The following is an 18,839-nucleotide window of genomic DNA, read 5'->3' on the forward strand; positions in this document are numbered from 1 at the left end:
AGCATGTTTTGTGATCCATCCCCTTGAGGATGGCTGACAAGCTCCTCAGTTACTCTGCAGCAGCAGACTGCAGGTGTCAGCTCCCCCATCATTGCTGTGGGTTTAACTCGTGCATCAGCCAAAGCAACGATGATGACACTTCAGTGTTTGCATTAAGCATTGAATTAGAAGTGGCATGAAGCCTGAATTCCTCCCCACTGTGACTTCAAGTCTTGAAATGCTTGATTTGCCTTCTTCACAAACACTTCAGAACAACTTCCCCAAGTTTGCACTGAGATTGGCCAAAACACTGTGTTTGTTTGGCTAAAGGCTAAAACACTTCACTGCAACTCAGACTCCTGCTTGTTCACTATATAGTTTGTATCACATTCTGTAGAAAGCCTGTGAAAAAGTACTTTCTGCTGAGTCTGAAATCGTTTTGTAGCAGTACAAGAGATGCAGAATCTTAGATTCATAAAAGTGTGGCCTTCATCACACCCTTTCCATACAGAAATTAAGCTGGCCCTGCCATGCTCTCTTATTCTGTAGATTGGTGCTGTTTGCAGGACCTCATGGTGCTGGCTGATGGAAAGTCATGGAATATGCCAACTCATAGCTCTGAACAGGATACTCCCATGAATCACACCACGTGCCTGAAAGCATTGTTCTAAATACCTCTTGAACTCTGTCAGGCTGGTGCTGTGACCACTTCCCTGGGGAGCCTGTTCCATTGCCCAACAACCCTCTCTCTGAAGAACCTTATCCTGATAATGACATGAACTTCTCGTAACTCAGCTGCATACTATTACCTCAAATTCTGTCACTAGTGAAGAGTGAAGAGACAGGGACCTGCCCCTCTCTTTCCCCTCAGGAGGATGTTGAAAACCACAATGAGGTCTCCCCTCAGTCTCTTCCAAGTAGAACCGACCAAGTGATCTCAGCCGGTCTTCATACATCTTCTCACCCATCTTCGTGGCTCTCCTTCGGACGCTAATAGTTAATGTATTTTTATGTGAGAAAACCCCTCAGAGGAGCATGAAGGACGTATACCCTCCAGCAAAGGGCCTCCGCGCCGAGGGGCCGGAGGGCGGGCGGTACCGCGGGCGGGCACTGAGGCTCCCGAGCCCGCCCTGACCGCCCCGTGGCGCCGGAGGCGGAGTCGGGCTGCCCTGTCAGTGGAACGGCCGGGTTGAGGCAGCTGCCCCAGTATGGGCAGAGCCATGGGGCTGGCTGGGCTGCTGCTGGGGCTCGTCGTGGTCCCCGCCGTGCTGGTGAGCACCAACCTCCGCCACGGCGCCCCGCGGACCGAGGCCGAGCCGGAGCCGTCCGGCTGGGAGCTGGCGGCGGACGCCGTCCCCGAGGACTCGCTGTGGCCGCTGCCGCAGTGGGTCCGCACGTACCCTCGCCAGCTGCAGCTAGCGCCCAGCCGCTTCCAGCTGGTTCATGGCGCCGGCTCCTCGGCGGGGCCGAGCTGCGGGCTGCTGCAGGACGCCTTCCGCAGGTGAGCGGCGGCGGGGCCGGGGTGCTGCAGCGGCGGCCCTGGGACGGGAGCAGCCGCCTCAGGGCCCCGCTGGCGCCTCTGCTTCCCCGGCAGGTACTATGAGTACATATTCGGGCATTCCCGGTGGCGGACGTTGGTCCGCAGGCCGCTGGCTGCCCGAGCGGAGCCCGAGCTGTTCCAGCTGCAGGTGGTGATCGAGGCGGGGGACCCTGGCTGTGACAGGCACCCGCACCTCACCTCCAGCGAGGCCTGTGAGTACCCGCTCGGCCGCCCACCGCGCTCCTCCTTCCCCGGCTTAGGCGGCACCGTTACGCGCTTGTTTTCCTATCACGTGTCCCGTGTAGAAGTCAGCAGGTTTTGGGGTGGTTTTTTTAAGGAACTGGAAAGCAAAGGCTCTCGGAAGCCCACAAAAATTTCACTACAGTGGCCGCCAGAAGATGATTCTTGCTCTTGCTACTGTGGGCAATCTCAGCCCACAGTGAATTGTGAAGCTCACTTATGATTTTTGCTGTTCAGCTATCATTTTGCAGTTAACTTACCTGCTGCTATCTTTTCTAGCAGCTACCATTAGGAATCAGAGATACCATAGTGTGCAGTAGCCAGTTATCTGTAGTGAGATCTGTGCATAGTCAGGAGATGATCCCTTGCAGTACAGGGTGTTTATTGAGTGAAGATTGTCGCTGCTTACCATATGCTAAGAAGTGACTGCATTTAAATTGAAGCTACTTAAACTGAGATATGCACATGGTATTTCCTGTTTTTCCAGGAAAACCAGAAAGTGTTCGTTGAACTTGTTATTCATCTTGCAGTCCTGTAAATACACTTCCTTTCTATCTGTGGATACAAGAAAGGATTTAAAAACATGCTGTTTATATTGGACTTATTTTTCTATGCTTCTTTAGTTCTGTGACTAACGTCCAGAGTGGAGAAGTACTCTAAGTATTAAAGTACTAATTGCTAGAGAATTTCCTTAACAGAAATAAGACTGAGCAATAATATTGCTTTTTGTCTGGGCAGGCTAACACAAAAATCAGCATATTCAGTTAATCTAGACTTGTTTTGAGATAATCTTCTGTTGTTTGGTATCCAGGATACAGATCCTTAGAAAAAAGATCCTTTTAATCTCAAATCATACATCTGCAGCAGGATTAATTCCACCTGACTTTTGACAGAATGTACTGATGTTAAATTTACTCAATCCTTTTAGGACATGTTGCCAAAGAGTTCATTTTTTATGTGCAGGCTTATAATACATTTCGATGCAAATGAAATATAGCAGCAAAACTGCTAATGCTCTTGACATTGTTCTGCCAGTCAAGTTATTGTGCTGCTTTATTATTATTTGAACTTTGAGCTTGTTTGTGAACTTAATATTTTAATCAAAGTTGGTTCTTGTCATGGAATCTGTCAGACCATGTGATTTTTAGGTTGCATTCTTTAGAGCAGGCAGTTTTCCCCTTCTGCTTTAAGAAATAAGTTTTCTGTTACAAATAACATGTTTTCTTCATATGATAAGCTGAGCATTCCAGGCTTCAGCAAGTTTTAATTTTCTGGTTTTTAATGGGCTACCTTTTTAAGGGTTCAGATTCTGAAAAATGCTGTTATTGGTAACTTGCTGGTTTGGGTGGTCTGGCTCATTAATAAAGATGGTATGGACCAGTCAGTGACTGTCCTGTGTCAAGAGTATTGGATTTGTAATCCAAGTACAGGTAATCTGCCTTCCTGCCTGCTGAGTTCTTACCTGCTGATGTAAAATGTTTCAAGAAGCCTATTATAAAACTTTGCAAGTTCATTTAAGGTATGATATCTGTTCAGAAAAAAACCAAAACCCAAACAAACCTGCTGTGTTGGAAATAAATCCTTGACAATTTATCACATTTCCCCTACAGTTTATCTGTGGAGATTGCAGTAGTCTTCTAAATTTTCTTTCTTACCCCGAACATCCAGTTTGTGTAATCGGTTCTTAGGTTGACATGGATGCTTGAGGTACTTAGTTCATGTCACTAAGTGGCTTTTCTCTGGTAGTTTAGATAAATGTTTAAACTGTGTAAATTGTAGCCAACCATTCTTTCATACTGACACAGATTACATAAATCATTGTACAGTAATTCAACTTCTTGATTTTTTTCTCTGCTCTTTCAGATATGCAAGTATTGCTTTGATGTTTGAATAGTAATATAAATCTATAGATGTAGTATATTTGTATGCATATAAGTATATGTAATTTAAAAAAATACTTAAAATATATTTGTTTCTTCTTTAAAAATTACTAAATCATCTTAAATTCAAAACCAAAATTATTTTCGCTTTTTTTTTTTTTTTTTTTTTATGCTAGTACTTTGTACTGTACTCTAGTACTCAGCTTCAGGGAGGATTGTTATGGATTCCTTCAGGTACCATTCTTCATTTTACTTACCATACTTCATCTTACTGCCCCCATACTGGTGCTTTGGTCAGGAGGGTGACCTGGCATCCTGTAGGTGCCAGGGACAGCATCACCAGCTGGGCAAGGGAGGGGATTGTTCTGCTGTGCCCTGGGGCAGCCTTACCTCGAGTGCTGGGGGCAGTTCTGGGTGCCAGAGTGTAAGAGAGATATAAAACTATTGGAGAATGTCCAAAGGAGGGCCACAGAGATGGTGAGGGGCCTTGAGAGGAATCTGTATGAGGAGCAGCTGGGGTCACCTGGTCTGTTCAGCCTGGAGGAGACTGATGGGAGCCCTCACTGTGGTCTTCACAAGGGGAGGTTGAGGGGCAGGTCCTGATCTCTTCACTCTAATGATCAGTGACAGGACTTGAGGTAACAGCCCAAAGCTGAGTAGGGGAGGTTTAGGCTGGATATCAGGAAAAAGGTTCTTCACCTAGGCTGTGGCTGGACACTAGAACAGGCTCCCCAGGGAAGAGATCACAGCACCAAGCCTGACAGATTTCAAGAGGCATGAACAATGCCTCTTGAACAATGCTTTTAGGCACTTTGGGGGTATCCTATGCATGGCCAGAAGTTGCACTTGATGATCCTGATGCATCCCTTCCAACTCAGCATATTCTGTGATTCTGTATTTTGATTAGTAATTTTTTTTTTTTTTTTTGTAGTAAGACCTTAATAGTAAGCACTGACAGTATTATATGACAACTTGATCTTTAAAAAATATGTAACCATAAACTATATATAAAAGGAAACTATGTAAAAGGAGAAGTAAACTTCTCATAATCATGAAAAGTTTGGCTTAGCCACCCAACCTTTATCACAAATGTTTTAAATGCAAAAATATAGTGTGTTATGTTTTAAGTCAATTGAGTTAAACTTTGCTGGTATTTTGGCTCACATACAATATTTTAGCATTGCCTTTACTAAGCACCTTACTTCTTTTATCTTCTTTCTGATGAGCTGTTTACTCTCTGAACAATAGTTTGCTTTATATAGGAAAACACAGATGAAAAATAATTGTGTGCTATCACGATTAAAAGCAGGATTGGTTGGAATTTAATACACAAATGGAGATGTTGCACTTGAAGAATTTTTTTTAATGCCTTTTGGCACTGTGCTTGCAATTCATTCCTTTTTAAAGGGTAAGCATTTTTTTTCTTTTCTTTAGACCATTTAACTGTAACTGAACCTGTGGCTGTACTGAAAGCTTCTGAGGTATGGGGTGCTTTAAGAGGTAAGCTGATGCTTTTCACATTGAGCTATTTGTTTAGGGCTTATACAAACTTCATGGCAGACCAAGAACCAGCTGACCACTGAGCCTTGCTCTCATTCAGTACTTCATTGGAAGTAAGCTTAGTCAGGCCAGAAGGATACTCAGATGTTTATCAGTTAGACCCTTGGTCCAGATGCTCAGCATCTCAGATCCAGTGGCACACTGTGAGTACTTGCTTGCTGTGCCTGAAATAAGCCAGGCCAAGCAACAAGCTTTCTAAACTACAGTGTGAACAGATTATTTTCTGACTGCATCTATGATGTGGACTTGCTGAACACATCACAAAGAATAATAATCCTGACATTTCAGGTTGCTGTGTTTACTGGAGTGTTAAGTCTACATATTAGCTACCTATAAATCAACAGATTTTTCATGCTGAATTAGAAACTTCCCCAGTTCCAGAAATTACAGGAATAGATGTACAACAAAACCAGAGATTCCCACCTTACTCTCAGTAACTTTCTTACTATTTGGGGATTAATCTGCTACAGCTGAGCAGTAGCACAGGTATTCAGTATGTGTGCCTAATAGAGAATTTGAATGCTTCTCTCCAGAATGTTTTAAATGGTGATGCTTGAGCAATTAAGGGAACTGTGCTAAAGAGAAAGAATGCTTTGTAGCTGAGTTTCTTTCTAGCTATGTGAATGCCTTTAAATAGTTGTGGTGCTGTTCGTAACTAAAATTTTAAGGGCAAGTATTGAGCTGTAATTGAGATCCCTTTCTTGGATATTTTCCAGGTTTGGAAACCTTCAGCCAGTTGGTTCATGAAGATGACTATGGAAGTGTAAGTATGGCTATTAACTAAACTCTAAACAGAGCAGATCTACCGATTTCATTCAGCAACATTTCAGTTTGTTACATATTTCCAAGAATCATTTTCTGACAAAGAAAAAGTACTTCCTGTTTGAAATAAATATGAAATTAATATAAAATTCTAATTTTTAAATTTTATTCTCATAGTTTCTTGTCAATGAATCTGAAATCAATGACTTCCCAAGATTTGCTCATAGAGGAATCTTATTAGATACTTCAAGGCATTATTTACCATTGAAATCTATTCTTACAAATCTGGTAAGTAGGCAGTTTTATATCATTAATAATGAAGGCTTTTTGTTGTGTTTTGGCTCCTGAAGCAGGTAGCAACTGGAAATGGTACGAAAGAAGAACCATCTCCTCTGACTGTAAAAGGACAGAGTGAACTTTGCTAAGCAAAGGTCTGAACACAGACTGGAGAGGAGCTGAGTGGGCAGACACAGTGATTATTGACTCTCTAAAGGGGATTGGTGTTTGTGGTACCTCAGATTCTCTGTATTTTCTGATGCCTAAACCAGCTTGTGCATTATTTCTTGGAAGCGTGTTTCGAGACGTCTGACTGTCATCAAGCAATACAAGGAATACCTTGCAAATTCTAGCTTCAGTGCCAGTGATCTCAGGAGAACTCCAGTCTTTTGGAGCAGACTTTGGTAGTCCAGCAGCAGGCTTAGGTAGTCCTTCCTTAAGCTGCTAAGTGCAAGCCAGTAATTAAGAGCAAGGGAGGAAATTCGAAATGTTCATGGGAAGCTATTGAATAGTAAGCCCAGACTAACCAATAAAACCAAACAAAACTTCCTCCAAAAAGCTTAAGCAACCACACTAAGAATTAATGTGCTCCAGCCCTTGATGGAAAAGTGATGTATTTGTATAAGCTTAGCAGCCAAAGTTGGGGGTTTTACTGTTTTGCACTCCCTGTTTTTTTGGGGTTTTTTATTAAGTCCTTGTAGGAGGGATTATTTAGTTGGTTGAAGTGAAGGAACAGGCAGTTTCCCATCTTGTCTCTGTCTTGCTTCTCCAAGATGAAATAATACTTGATATTTCCCCTCCATGTTGCAGAACTTTGAAAAATAGGTATAGGATAGGCAGAAAGAGTGCAGATAACAACAGCCTTTAATTTCTGAGGCCATCCTTGAACTATGTTCAGAACTTGTCCTTTAGGTATTTACTACTTGTTTTCACATTCAAGGTCAATGCCTGTTCAGCAAGTAAGGCTTGTGTAATGTTACATTTGTGACAGAGGGTGCTTCAAAGCCTCAAATATTTGTGTCAGTATTTTTTGTCTTGTCTAAAAAATATGTCCAAAGAGACTTGCATTTCTAGCTATTTTTGTGTTTCTGTAACTGCTGCTATTCTGCTTTCTTTCCTTAAATGGTATGTCTGTCTCTAATACATTATCAGAGCTACATTTCATGATGTTTGCTGGTTTGAGAAGAAGTATGCTTTTCTTCTCACCTCTGTGCCTGCTTGAATCCCAGCTAATAAAAAGCATCAGTAATCTCTTCTCCAATGTGTGGTGATTAGATACGTAGGGCAGCAGTTCAAGTAGATTTCTTGTTTGTGTTCAACTATTGTGCTGTATTTCCAGGAACAGCATTGTTCTTGAGGAAGGAGTAGATGAATTGAAGGTCCAGAGATGTAATTTTCTGTGTTGAAGGATGGTATTGCTTAGAAATGCATGAAGACATGGCAATTAAAACTTAAGCAGTGTAATCAAACAGATGAAATAAATCTAGGGAATGGACAAGATATATATCTTCCTTTGTATTTGGTGGAAGTTCCTGAAGAGATTGTATCACCTCCCTAAATACACCTAGGTGAAAAAATAATGGGAAGAATTGGTGGAGAAAACAACTGTATTATAGCAAGGGCTTGGGAGCAGCTGTGTCGCTGTCAGTCATGAACAATGTAAACACTTATTTGGTCTGCTCACAGCACACCCTTCTAGTGACTAGCAAGATATATGAAATATACTCAAGGTACGTGTGTAACTGTCCAACTGGAATCATACTTCTAAAATAAGTGTGTTAACATTGATCTTGATCATCTTCAAGATGAAAAAAAGGAAGTACTGACACTGTTATGAATGAAAACATAAAAGAAGCACTGTCTTTTACAGGGAAAAGCTTAGGTTATTTTGCGTGCATTTGAAAAGGATTCTGCAGAAGTCACCAGTGAGAAGGGATGTACTATGTAGTAGGAAAGTCTCATGCTGTTCTCTTTTCGAGTCCAAGGTATTTAGTTATAAAAGTATAAGCTTTTCTGTAAGCTGAAATAGTTGTTGGTGCATAGAAAATTACCCACAGAACCATCTGTGTTGGAAGGGACCCAGAAGGACCATCATGACCAATTTTTAAGTGAATGGTCCATATGGGGGTCAAATCTGTGACCTTGGCGTTAGTTAGCACCATGCTGTAAACACCTGAGCTAATCTCAGGGTACGTGTTCTGAAGTGGAAGAAATTCGTAAGTGTTTATAGCAGTTCATACTACACAGGCTGGTAGAATGGGGGGTCAAATGAAGAGCTTGTTGACAGCAGTGGTGAAAATAGATCGCAGAGGGGGGGAGCAGTAGAGTTATGTGCTTCTACGATTTAGTGAAATGTAGAATGTCTTTTTGGTTTGTTGGTGGGGGGATTGGTGGGTTTTGTTTGGTTTTTTGAGTGGTTTGGTTTGGTTGTGTTTTTTTTCTTTCTTAGTTGTTGCTCTAGGCATCTGGGATATGCTGGGACAAGACAACATTTTTGCATAGATTTTCTATGAGAATGAAGTGTTTAACTAGACTCTGTTACATTCTTTGTTACAGGATGCCATGGCTTTTAATAAGTTCAATGTTCTCCACTGGCATATAGTAGATGATCAGTCCTTCCCTTACCAGAGCATTTATTTCCCTGAATTAAGTGATAAGGTGAGTGAACATCATTGGAGCAGGGTAGTAGGGCAGAAATCTGGCACATATTTAATGAAAATAACATACAGAGTTAAACAGTGCTTGAGTACATTTGCTTTGGCTGACTGTGAAACAGTACCATGGGACCAACAACCAGCAAGTCCACATTTAGGATCCTGCCTGAGTTTCTATGTGGACCATTCTTAAGTCTTCTTTTGGATATATGGTAAATGACCACCTTTACTCTTTTGTGCAAATTTTCTGGATGATCCTCAGTGTTTGCAGGCTTTCAGACACTAATGGTATGCAAATAAGTAGTGAACACTGCTTAGATTTCTCTTGATGGATTTCTTTAACTGGTTGGCTCCTGCCACTCAGACAAATGTAAGAGATTTTCCTCCCAGCTCTTAGCATCACTGCAATAGTAATATTAGCCTTACAAAACACATAATGTCTGTAAGAGTGCAAGGTTGTTTCCTGAAGCAAATACAGTGGAATGTGTCTCTTTTATTTCTAGATGCATAGTAAGCTTTGTTACATTAGTGAGTGCCACCATGAGGTTCTTGCTCAGTCACGGTACAGTAGGAGCCAAATCAAATGTAGTTAAGAATAGTGAAGTAGACTAAGCCTAAGTACAAGATTTGTGATTCTGTTTTAAAATGCTTGCTAGAATCTGACCCTTGTGAAAATTATGTTGGCAGTGCTAGAGAAGATGCTGTGAAGAATTTTATAATTCAGAAATTGTAGATGTTGCATAATGCAGTCAGATTATTTTTTGTGGTAAAAGCTAACTCCAGTAGAGTTCTGTCATATATCCCACTGACAGCTAGAGAGAGGGAGATGCTCTTTGTCTCAGCAAGCTTCTCTTTGAAAGGCTTCTTGTCTGCTGTTTCCTTTTTTGAGTAACTCATCTGTGGAAACCATTTTCAGATAAGCAGAAGCTTAAGGTGCTATTTATCATGAAGAGCATCTTTGGCAAGCGTCTGTTTCACCAAACTGTAGTAATCTGGGTCATTGTCACATTTGTTGGCTGTATGGGAGTGGAATTACACGCAAATTTAGTGCCACAAAAGAAACACATCATGATACTAAATTAGTCACACACAAAACCGAGAAGCAGAGGTGCTGGAAGTTCTTTCTGACTTGGCAGAAGTTTTCTATTAGTCTTGCGTGTTATGTAGTGAGGGCTCTATATTTCAGAGCTAATGGATAGAAATAACTTGCCTCTGTACAGAAGAATTGAGAACTGTATCTTTCAAAATTCTGAAGGAAAAGAAACTAGCTTTTCTGTGTTCTTCAGTAACTGCGAGCTAAGGAGGAAAGAAAGGTCTCCTTAAGGCAATCTGTCTTGGTGTTGTGAGTTTGTTGTTTTGGTAGGGTTTTTTTCCTCTCCACAAGTTAAGTGAGAAGTTATGTCTGTGCAGTTCATAAACCACAACCAACTTGTTAAACTGCTCCCCAGTCTAAGTTAAAATACTTCCATCCAAATTTTGTGATCTGCTGGTATAGTGTGTTGTCTCTAAATGTGAATATTTTACAGGGGGCATACTCCTCTAATCTCATCTATACTCCTACTGATGTCCGTCTGGTGATTGAGTATGCTCGGTTAAGAGGCATCAGAGTTGTCCCAGAGTTTGATACGCCAGGACACACGCAGTCTTGGGGAAAAGGTATGCCCAAGAAAGTATTAATTATTAAGAAATTGTGGTAAGTGGTAGCAAACAAATTAATTTTTTAAGGACTAACCAATAAAGTGCTTTGGAAGGCCCTTGATAAGAGGTAAGGAAGAGGCATTAAGTGATGTCATGACCTTTACAGATTAAAGAAAATAAAATAAATGAAGAAGCATGTTCTATTGACATATTCTATGCTAGATGTGTGTTCAAGGGTACAGGTGCTGCTTTAGACATCATTCTACTTTGAGCTATGTACCTCACACTGACTTGGGTGTTAAAAACCCAGAGTAATAAAAAGAGAAAAGAAGCCTCTGAAGCATACTCATTATGTTTGGCTTTCTTCTAACTGGATTCCTTCTGATATTCATTAAAGCTTTTTCTTTTGTTCAAGTAGTTAGCCAAATGCTGTTTTCCAGGTATTGTGACATGTTACATGTGTTAGGTTGTGTTAAATCATAGGTCTGAAAGTCAGAGTCCTGATTGCCAGTTAGAGGGTTCTTCAACCTTTTACAAGTTGTCTTATTTCATCCTGTCTCTATTTGATTATATTTAAAATAGGTAAGCACTTAGGTAATGATATTTACCTTTTTAATGTGGCTAACTGCTTCTTCCTGCTAGCAAAGTTAGCATAGCAACATGAAACTGAGTATCATCTATTAATTGTTTTTATTAGGTCAAAAAGATCTTCTCACTCCTTGTTACAATGGAAGACAGCCAACTGGGTCCTTTGGACCTGTAAATCCTGTTTGGAATACAACTTACGACTTCATGACTAAGTTTTTTAAGGAGATCAGCAGTGTATTTCCAGATGAATTCATTCATTTGGGAGGAGATGAAGTGGACTTCAATTGTTGGTATGGTGACAATTCAAGGACCAAATACCTAGTGCCTCCTAAACCTGTCCACCTGCATCAATTGCGGAACTCAGTTGCATAAGATAGTTTTCACTGCATAACTGAAAGATCTCTACTCTGCCTGTAACAATTTATAGGCAGATCATTTGTGATCCTCAAAGAGCAACTGATGTGCAGAATTTTGCTTTGACTTGTAGTTTCATAAATATTCAAGTATTCTAAATGATTTATTTATGAAAATTACCCTGGCAGGACAGAGGACTAGTATGTTAGAAAAGTATTAGATAAGAAAATTAACATTTAAATGGTTTGTGTTAAAGTAGGTGTTTACATTGAGTTCTGCCCACCAGAAAATTGGGTAACAGTGAGAATTATCAAACACATTCATATGTGTTTGTATTAGAAGTTCAGCATGTACTAACAGTGTTCTTAATTCAGTTGTGGATATTGAATATTTTGGAGTCTCTCTTCTGGAGAGACTAACTAACAATAAAGGATTTGGAGCATTTCGATGAGTATTCAAATTGATCTAGTTATTATTTCTACATTCTCTTTAAAGATCAAATCCAAACACTCAGGACATGATTTAATTTATGTAGAAAAGGAAAACTGGCAAATGCTGTAGCACAAAAATGTAGATTTGCTATTTGTGGTAGAAACACAAAATTGTTGAGTACTCAGACTGCTGATAACCTTGGCACAAAGTGGCTGAGATGCTAGGAACCTCAAAGCTCTTAGGAGGCAGCCTGCCAGAGACTGCTTCAGAACAGGGATTCCATCAGATTTGCCTGAGATTAGGTCTGTTGGCTTTATTTCAAATCTGGATGAAACTCTTTCAAAATATCTAAGTCATGTTAACCTGCTGCTTCTGCTCTGCAATATGTTCCAGGCTATGGCATGCTAAGGCATCAGTTAGTGTGCTGCGAATAGGTAGAAATGATTGGGAAATCTGGTTTAAAACATAAAATATAATCTTTTTTTAAACTTGTTTTCTTGTTATTATTTAAGGAAATCTAACCCTGAGGTGAAAGAGTTCATGAAGAAGCAAGGTTTTGGCATTGACTATGCTAAACTGGAATCTTACTATGTTCAGAAGTATGTTGATTTTTAATTCTTGCTCAGTTTTTTACAGCCATTTTTAGAGGGTGGCATTGATGTGCAGATATGAAAGCTGACTTAGTGTCTATCATATTATTTTGAAAAATTGCCACATATTTGGAACTATCCACTTTATTTTAAAATACCAGGTCTGAAGTTCATGGCTTTAAAATGTTGAACACAGCATGGATATGTAAGCTAGTTTGACACACACTGTGAATGTATTGGGTATCTTAAACTAGGTATCTGCAGTAGTGTCAGCACAAGGGTGGGGAGGAAGTTTTTGCAGACATTTCTTTCTCTCCTTAAATAACATAGTCTTAGTCACCCGTCACTTAGTCACTGTATGAGTTGCTATTTTGTGTTAATGCATGTGCCCATTGTTCTACATGGTAGAACATGCTCTACAAGCATGGTTCTGAAACCAGACCAACCTGCTTTTTATTGGTCCCCTGTGCAGTGGTGGGAAAGGTCTGATATGCCTTGGGGTAGAAAATGTTGCTACTTTGAGTGCTTGTACTTATTGAAGTTAACAAACTTGATCTTATTTCTAAATTCTAGCATTTTGGACATTGTTTCCTCCTACAACAAAGGACAGATGGTCTGGCAAGAAGTCTTTGATCACAAAGCACAAGTAAGATGGAAAAATTAGTAAGATACTCTTGCATAACACCACAATATTGTGTGAGGCTTCCAGAGCACACTATTAAGTAAATCTGGCTTTGTCTCTTAAGAGTTAAAGTAAAGTCTGCTGACATTAGCAAGTCTCTCCTCCAGCTGTGGGTAATATCAATCCCTTGAAATCATCATTTGTTGAATGTGTAATAGGTGAAACAGGAACACCAGCATTGAAGTGCTTTTTAAAGGTGAACACAGTTAATAAAATAGGTTTAAAACATCAAAGTAAAGGGTGGAGAAGTTTCTATGAGTTTTCTTTTTTTTTTTTTTTTCTTTTTTTTTTTCTTTTTTTTTTTGTCTCATGTAACTATGTCTGGTCTAGTAACACCAAACACTCAGCATTTAACAGCTGGTCAGATACATGGTGCATGTTGGAATCCTCTTAAAGCATTAACTGTCCATAGCATAACCTAGGCTTCACTCTAGCGGAGTGTTTAAAACCAGCAAAAAGCTAATCAGCTTTAGACTGCCTCGGGGGACTGGGCGGGGGGGAGGGGGAGAGGGGAGGGATGACAAGAGGTAAGTTTCCAAAATGTTCCTCTTCAAAACAAAATCGAGAGTTTTGAAAGTCATGATCCTTTTCATTGATAACAACAATTAGGATTGCCATTAGTAGTTTTGGGTTAAGTTGGTTAATTTGTTTATTTTGTCTTTTCCTCTTAGCTGAAACCCGACACCGTAGTTCAAGTGTGGATGGCAAATAACTACGCCGGTGAACTGAGCAGGGTCACAGGAGCTGGGTTCACTGCTCTACTGTCAGCACCGTGGTACTTAGACTACATTAGTTATGGGCAAGACTGGAAGAAATACTACAGTGTTGAACCACTTAACTTCCCTGGTTTGTCACTTTTTAATATGTGTGTTCTGTGCATGAAACTCCTTGATTTATAGTACAGTGCAAATGAAAAGAGTAGGGCTGTTTAAAGTGGCCATTCCATCACTCTGATTATAGTATCATCAAAGGAATTATGGTCAGCTAGAACTCTGAAAAACTCTTTTTTAAAAAAAAGGAACTTTGCACTTCTCACAGGGAAAGGTATTACCTTTCTCAAGCATCTGATACTGGTGTTTGCATAAGATAGAATGCTGGACTAGGTGGGCAGGTGCTTTAGGAGCAGAGTTGTGCAAAATGGCTGTTCATAGATAGACACTGAATTTATTGTTGTTATTAATTTGATTATTAAACTAGTCTAGAAAAAGACATGTTCTCTTCCCTAGATCTTAAGTTGGTACAAACATCTTATGTTTTCCATGGGGCCTTCATTTTGTGCGAGGGAGCTCTCAGATTCTCAGAGCTCATTAAGGACATACCCAGCTGATTTTTTTCAAGGAATGTTCTGCATGTGATAGAATGAACAGTTTCCATCAGGTTTTAAATCTTTGAGGAATGTCAAAAAGCTGAGGAATCTCTTCAGAGCATAAAAGGTAAAATCCTTTCTGACAGAGCAGAGAAATAGCTTCTCTGGGCAAATGGCTTGGTGGTTCTCCCATTTAGTCACAAGACTATCAAAATGTAAGTTAATGCTCAGGATAGCTCAGGTATTTTCTGTGAAAACAACTGAACATCAGTCCTATCTAATTGTTGATATATGCCCATCTTCTGGACAGAGAAGAATGCTGACTTTGTGGTTTGAATTCAGGATCTGAAGAACAGAAGAAACTTTTAATAGGTGGAGAAGCTTGCCTGTGGGGGGAATTCGTGGATGCAACTAACCTGACACCAAGATTATGGTATGGACTGCTTTATCATTAGATTTTAAAAAGCCAGCTATAAGAAGCATTAATTATTCCCACAGGACTGTATGCTGTTGCTAACAGTGCTTTGTGCTGAACCTAAGCAGCTATGAAAAGTAATGCTTCTGGATATTGAAGTATTATATTAGACCTGGTATTAAAAAAAAAAGTATCCATTCTTGGTTATAGACCATACCTACTCTAAAACTTATTATACCTTTACAGGCCTCGAGCAAGTGCTGTTGGGGAAAGACTCTGGAGCAGCAGCAATGTGACCAACTTGCAGGATGCCTACAAAAGGCTAACTAATCATCGATGCCGCATGCTCCGGTAAGATTTAGTAGCTACAGTGTATCTTGGTTCTCAGTTTTTATAACCAATAGAATAAAGGTACAGGCATAAACCGCTGGCCTGGAGCTGAAGGGAAGAGAGCTAGCAGTTTAACCTCACTGTAAAGGGAATCCCATTTGATTTTGTATCCACAGAAGAGGAAGACAGATACATTAAGACAGGAGCTCTGGACAGTTTTGCAACTAAAATTTTCAGAACTCACTTTTTTCAGTGAAGTATTAGGACTCTTCTGTGTTTCTCTTTGCTGTAAAAGAAAAATCAACACCCTGATTGACTTCTTTCAGACAAAAATTATATTAAAGGGTATGTGAGAGGAGTACACTGACAGAAGGAAGAGCAGACTTCTAAAAAAAAAAAAAGGTGGTGTTACTTATTTATTATTATAAATAATAATTATAGACCTGCAGCAGGTAATCAATTGGAACTGTTTGCATGCGAGCTGAGCTTAGGCAAGCTATTCTTTCAGGTATTGCCTTGCTTTAGGGGCTGAAAAGGGTGGATAAGCAGTCCATGACAAATTTTAATTCATTCATGTACTGACTTTGTTTACAGCAGTCATAACACATTCTTCTCCCACATTCTCCCACATTCTTCTTCTCTTTTCCTAAAAATTACCTAGACAAGTCACTGGTTATTTATTGCTAATGTTGTTTTTGTACATTCACAGTTGCAGATATGAGTGATTTCTAGGTTTTAAGTCCAAGTTTGACTCCACTTTTGAAGTATACAGTCAGAGAGCTGAATAGTTGAACTGCAACAAGCATGAAACATACCATTGTATTTCTCTACAGAAGTTTATGACAACTCAGAAAATCTCAACTCTGTGTGGTAGTAGTTCAAGGTAGATATTAATAATTTCTTTAAGAACAGGATGCAACAGCAGTTATAGTCAGCACTTGAATTTCAGGCTTTCTGCTCATGTTCATGAAGATGTCTTAGCATAATTATCTGTTGAAATCACAGAATCACTGGGTTGGAGTAGACCTTAAAGATCATCGAGAATCACTGGGTTGGAAGAGACCTTAAAGATCATTGAGTCCAGCCCAGCCCTAACACCTCAACTAAACCATGGCACCCAGTGCCACATCCAGTCTTTTCTTAAATACATCCAGGGATGGTGACTCCACCACATCCCCAGGCAGGCCATTCCAGTACTTTATCACTCTATCCGCAAAAAAACTTTTTCCTAATATCCAAGCTATATTTTTCCCTTGGTGCAGCTTGAGACTGTGACATCTGGTACTGTCAGTTGCTGCCTGGAGAAAGAGACCAACCCCACCTGACTACAGCCACCTTTCAGGGAGTTGTAGAGAGTGATAAAGTCACCCCTGAGTCTCCTTTTCTCCAGGCTAAACACCCACAGCTCCCTCAGTCATTCCTCACAGGATTTGTGTTCCAAGCCCCTCACCAGCCTCGTTGCCCTTCTCTGGATGTGCTCAGGCGTTTCAATGTCCTTCCCAAACTGAGGGGCCAGAGCTGGATGCAGTACTTTAGTTTAGCTATATAGTGTATGTTTAGCTTGCTGTCACTCTTTAATCAAGAGTGACTGAAGGACTTGAAAGTTTTGACTTGGCAGGGTTATTTCAAACTGGCTTAAAATGATCATGTGAGGAAAACAACTGTATGAAAGTTGTGCTATCTCTCTCAGTCATGAGAAAAATAGATACATTAAGAGAGAGTTGACAAATACATGTTAAAAACCTTATTAAAGGGTTTTCAAAACTTTTGTCCTGTTACTTAGCAGGGTGGTGCATCTCTTGGTGGGGTTTAGGAAAAACTGCTGCAACTGAGCAGTTAAGTGTACAGTGGCTGTACCACTAAGATCAGGGTTTTACAGTGAACTAAGTTATGCTGTTCCTGGACCTGGTTGACTCCACTGCTGCATCTCCATCTTCTTCCTTAACACTGGTACTTGTATTGCTGTAAAGGGAGCTGGTCCAGATAACAGCAGCTGCTCTTCTAATGCTGGTATGAGAGATGCAGAATGCAGGGGCAGACTAAGGACTACTCCCTGTACTTGTTGCACATATTTAGCAACAGAAAGTAGTCTAAGGAAAAACTGTTTTGCTGACTTAGGATGAACAATTCCTGTTAGAAAGTAACTACCTTAATAAAAAGATATGTTGTCCTCAAAATTACTCTTTTTATACAGGCTTTGAACCAGAAAAACACTAGAGGAACACTTCCCTTCCCATTGATGAAGTGAAAATTCCATGGGGCTGCAGTTGTTGTGTTTCATGTATATGGGGCTTCCTCAAAGAGCTGATTTAGTATCAGGCTATTGTAGTCTTAGCAAGTACACGAGGACTGTGTTCCTACTAATGTTTTAATTCATTGAATATGCAGTGACTGTGGCAGGTGTAGGAGAACAAGGGGCTTTTCCAAGAGAACAAAGAGCTCTGGCTTGCTCTGCAGCTGGTTACCAAGGAGCAAGGGGAATGAGTAGGTAGCACATTGTAACAGCTGGATGAACAGTAACTCTGCCTACTGAAGATTGGGGCCACTGCCCTTGAAATAGTACAGTGAATGCAGTAGGTACCATGCAGATCCAAACTCAGCTTCCTCTAGGATACAGCAACCCAGATTGCAGAGGAATGGTGATGGGAGGAAGAAAACAAGAAGATGGACATATATTTCAGAGACTTAGACATCAAGCCTTGTCCTTACTAAGAGTATGTCTTGCTTAGGGGCAGCAGTCATTAGCTGAGCTATTATTCAGTTTCTTCCACTGATCCACTAAACATTAGTGGCAGTAGTATCTATAGCTTAAACATTTGAGAAATGGAATATTGTTTACAACTATTTTAATTCTGAAACATGCTTCTTATACTATCTTACTGCACCATCATAAGCCACAGGAGTTGGTTTGTTTGTAATGCCACATGAGAACAGAATAATTTATGATACTGTAAGCTGAAAGAAACTCACTCCTCCCCCCCAAAATAATGAAAATTATGGAATTAGAGCTGCATAGGGCAGAAACATTGAGGTTGGGAGAGGGTAGAATGTGTAAATGTCAGTTGATTTGTATTTGCCTTTCTTAGGACTTCTTTTCAATAAAAGCAGTAGATTTTGTGGAACATCAAAAGAACTAGCCCCTGAATTTAAGCTTTTCAACATGTCTGCTAATAGCTTGGTGCCTCTTGATTGAAACAGAGGTTCAGTCAAAAGTACAATCAAAAATAGAATAGGGCCCTTTTTCACTTCCTAAATAGTTCATCTGTTGTTTCTTAGGAGTAGTTTTGTTTATATAGTTATTAAAATAGATTGCCAGTATCTCTCTTCCTGCCTACACAAGCAGCCAGTTGTTTGATTATAGTCATACCCATTCTGCTTATTTTAACAGCCGTGGCATAGCGGCCGAACCGGTGTTTGTTGGATACTGTGCACATGAAGCAAGAGGGCCATAACTGCTGCAAAGACTTCTTGTCAACAGCCTGAAGTGCCTCTGGGGTATGAGTATGTATGTGTGGTTTCATATGTGAATCAAGACTTAAATTTTCACATTTAAAATAAAATTATTTGACAGCCTTGTTGGAGTAAATTTTATCAATTTTAACCTTTCAAAAGT

General features: G+C 40.2%; 1 protein-coding gene across 2 annotated transcripts; it reads left to right on the forward strand.

Moving 5' to 3' along the window:
- Positions 1 to 1,133: 1,133 nt before the first annotated feature.
- HEXB (hexosaminidase subunit beta) lies at positions 1,134 to 18,799 on the forward strand. 2 transcript variants are annotated; one of them, XM_059836485.1, is made up of 14 exons: positions 1,134 to 1,480; positions 1,574 to 1,731; positions 5,074 to 5,139; positions 5,916 to 5,962; positions 6,139 to 6,249; positions 8,794 to 8,895; positions 10,418 to 10,547; positions 11,227 to 11,407; positions 12,416 to 12,502; positions 13,067 to 13,139; positions 13,847 to 14,021; positions 14,824 to 14,914; positions 15,143 to 15,247; positions 18,615 to 18,799. In XM_059836485.1, exons 1-14 carry the CDS (start codon positions 1,188 to 1,190, stop codon positions 18,676 to 18,678), a joined length of 1,683 nt encoding a protein of 560 aa, XP_059692468.1. In that variant the 5' UTR covers positions 1,134 to 1,187; the 3' UTR covers positions 18,679 to 18,799. The 2 variants fall into 2 exon arrangements, with proteins under 2 accessions (XP_059692468.1, XP_059692469.1); XM_059836486.1 differs by lacking the exon at positions 1,574 to 1,731 and having other exon boundaries at positions 1,281 to 1,480.
- The last annotated feature ends 40 nt before the right edge of the window (positions 18,800 to 18,839 follow it).

This window comes from Haemorhous mexicanus, chromosome Z, assembly GCF_027477595.1.
Source record: "Haemorhous mexicanus isolate bHaeMex1 chromosome Z, bHaeMex1.pri, whole genome shotgun sequence".
Taxonomy (NCBI): domain Eukaryota; kingdom Metazoa; phylum Chordata; class Aves; order Passeriformes; family Fringillidae; genus Haemorhous; species Haemorhous mexicanus.

What these genes read in the sequence shown, in the direction of transcription:
- HEXB (XM_059836485.1), top strand. Translation starts at nt 1,188, where the DNA reads ATGGGCAGAGCCATGGGGCTGGCTGGGCTGCTGCTGGGGCTCGTCGTG. An exon ending in CTGCAGGACGCCTTCCGCAG is followed by an intron (nt 1,481 to 1,573) that starts GTGAGCGGCGGC and finishes CTTCCCCGGCAG; the next exon opens with GTACTATGAGTACATATTCG. An exon ending in TCCCTGAATTAAGTGATAAG is followed by an intron (nt 8,896 to 10,417) that starts GTGAGTGAACAT and finishes AATATTTTACAG; the next exon opens with GGGGCATACTCCTCTAATCT.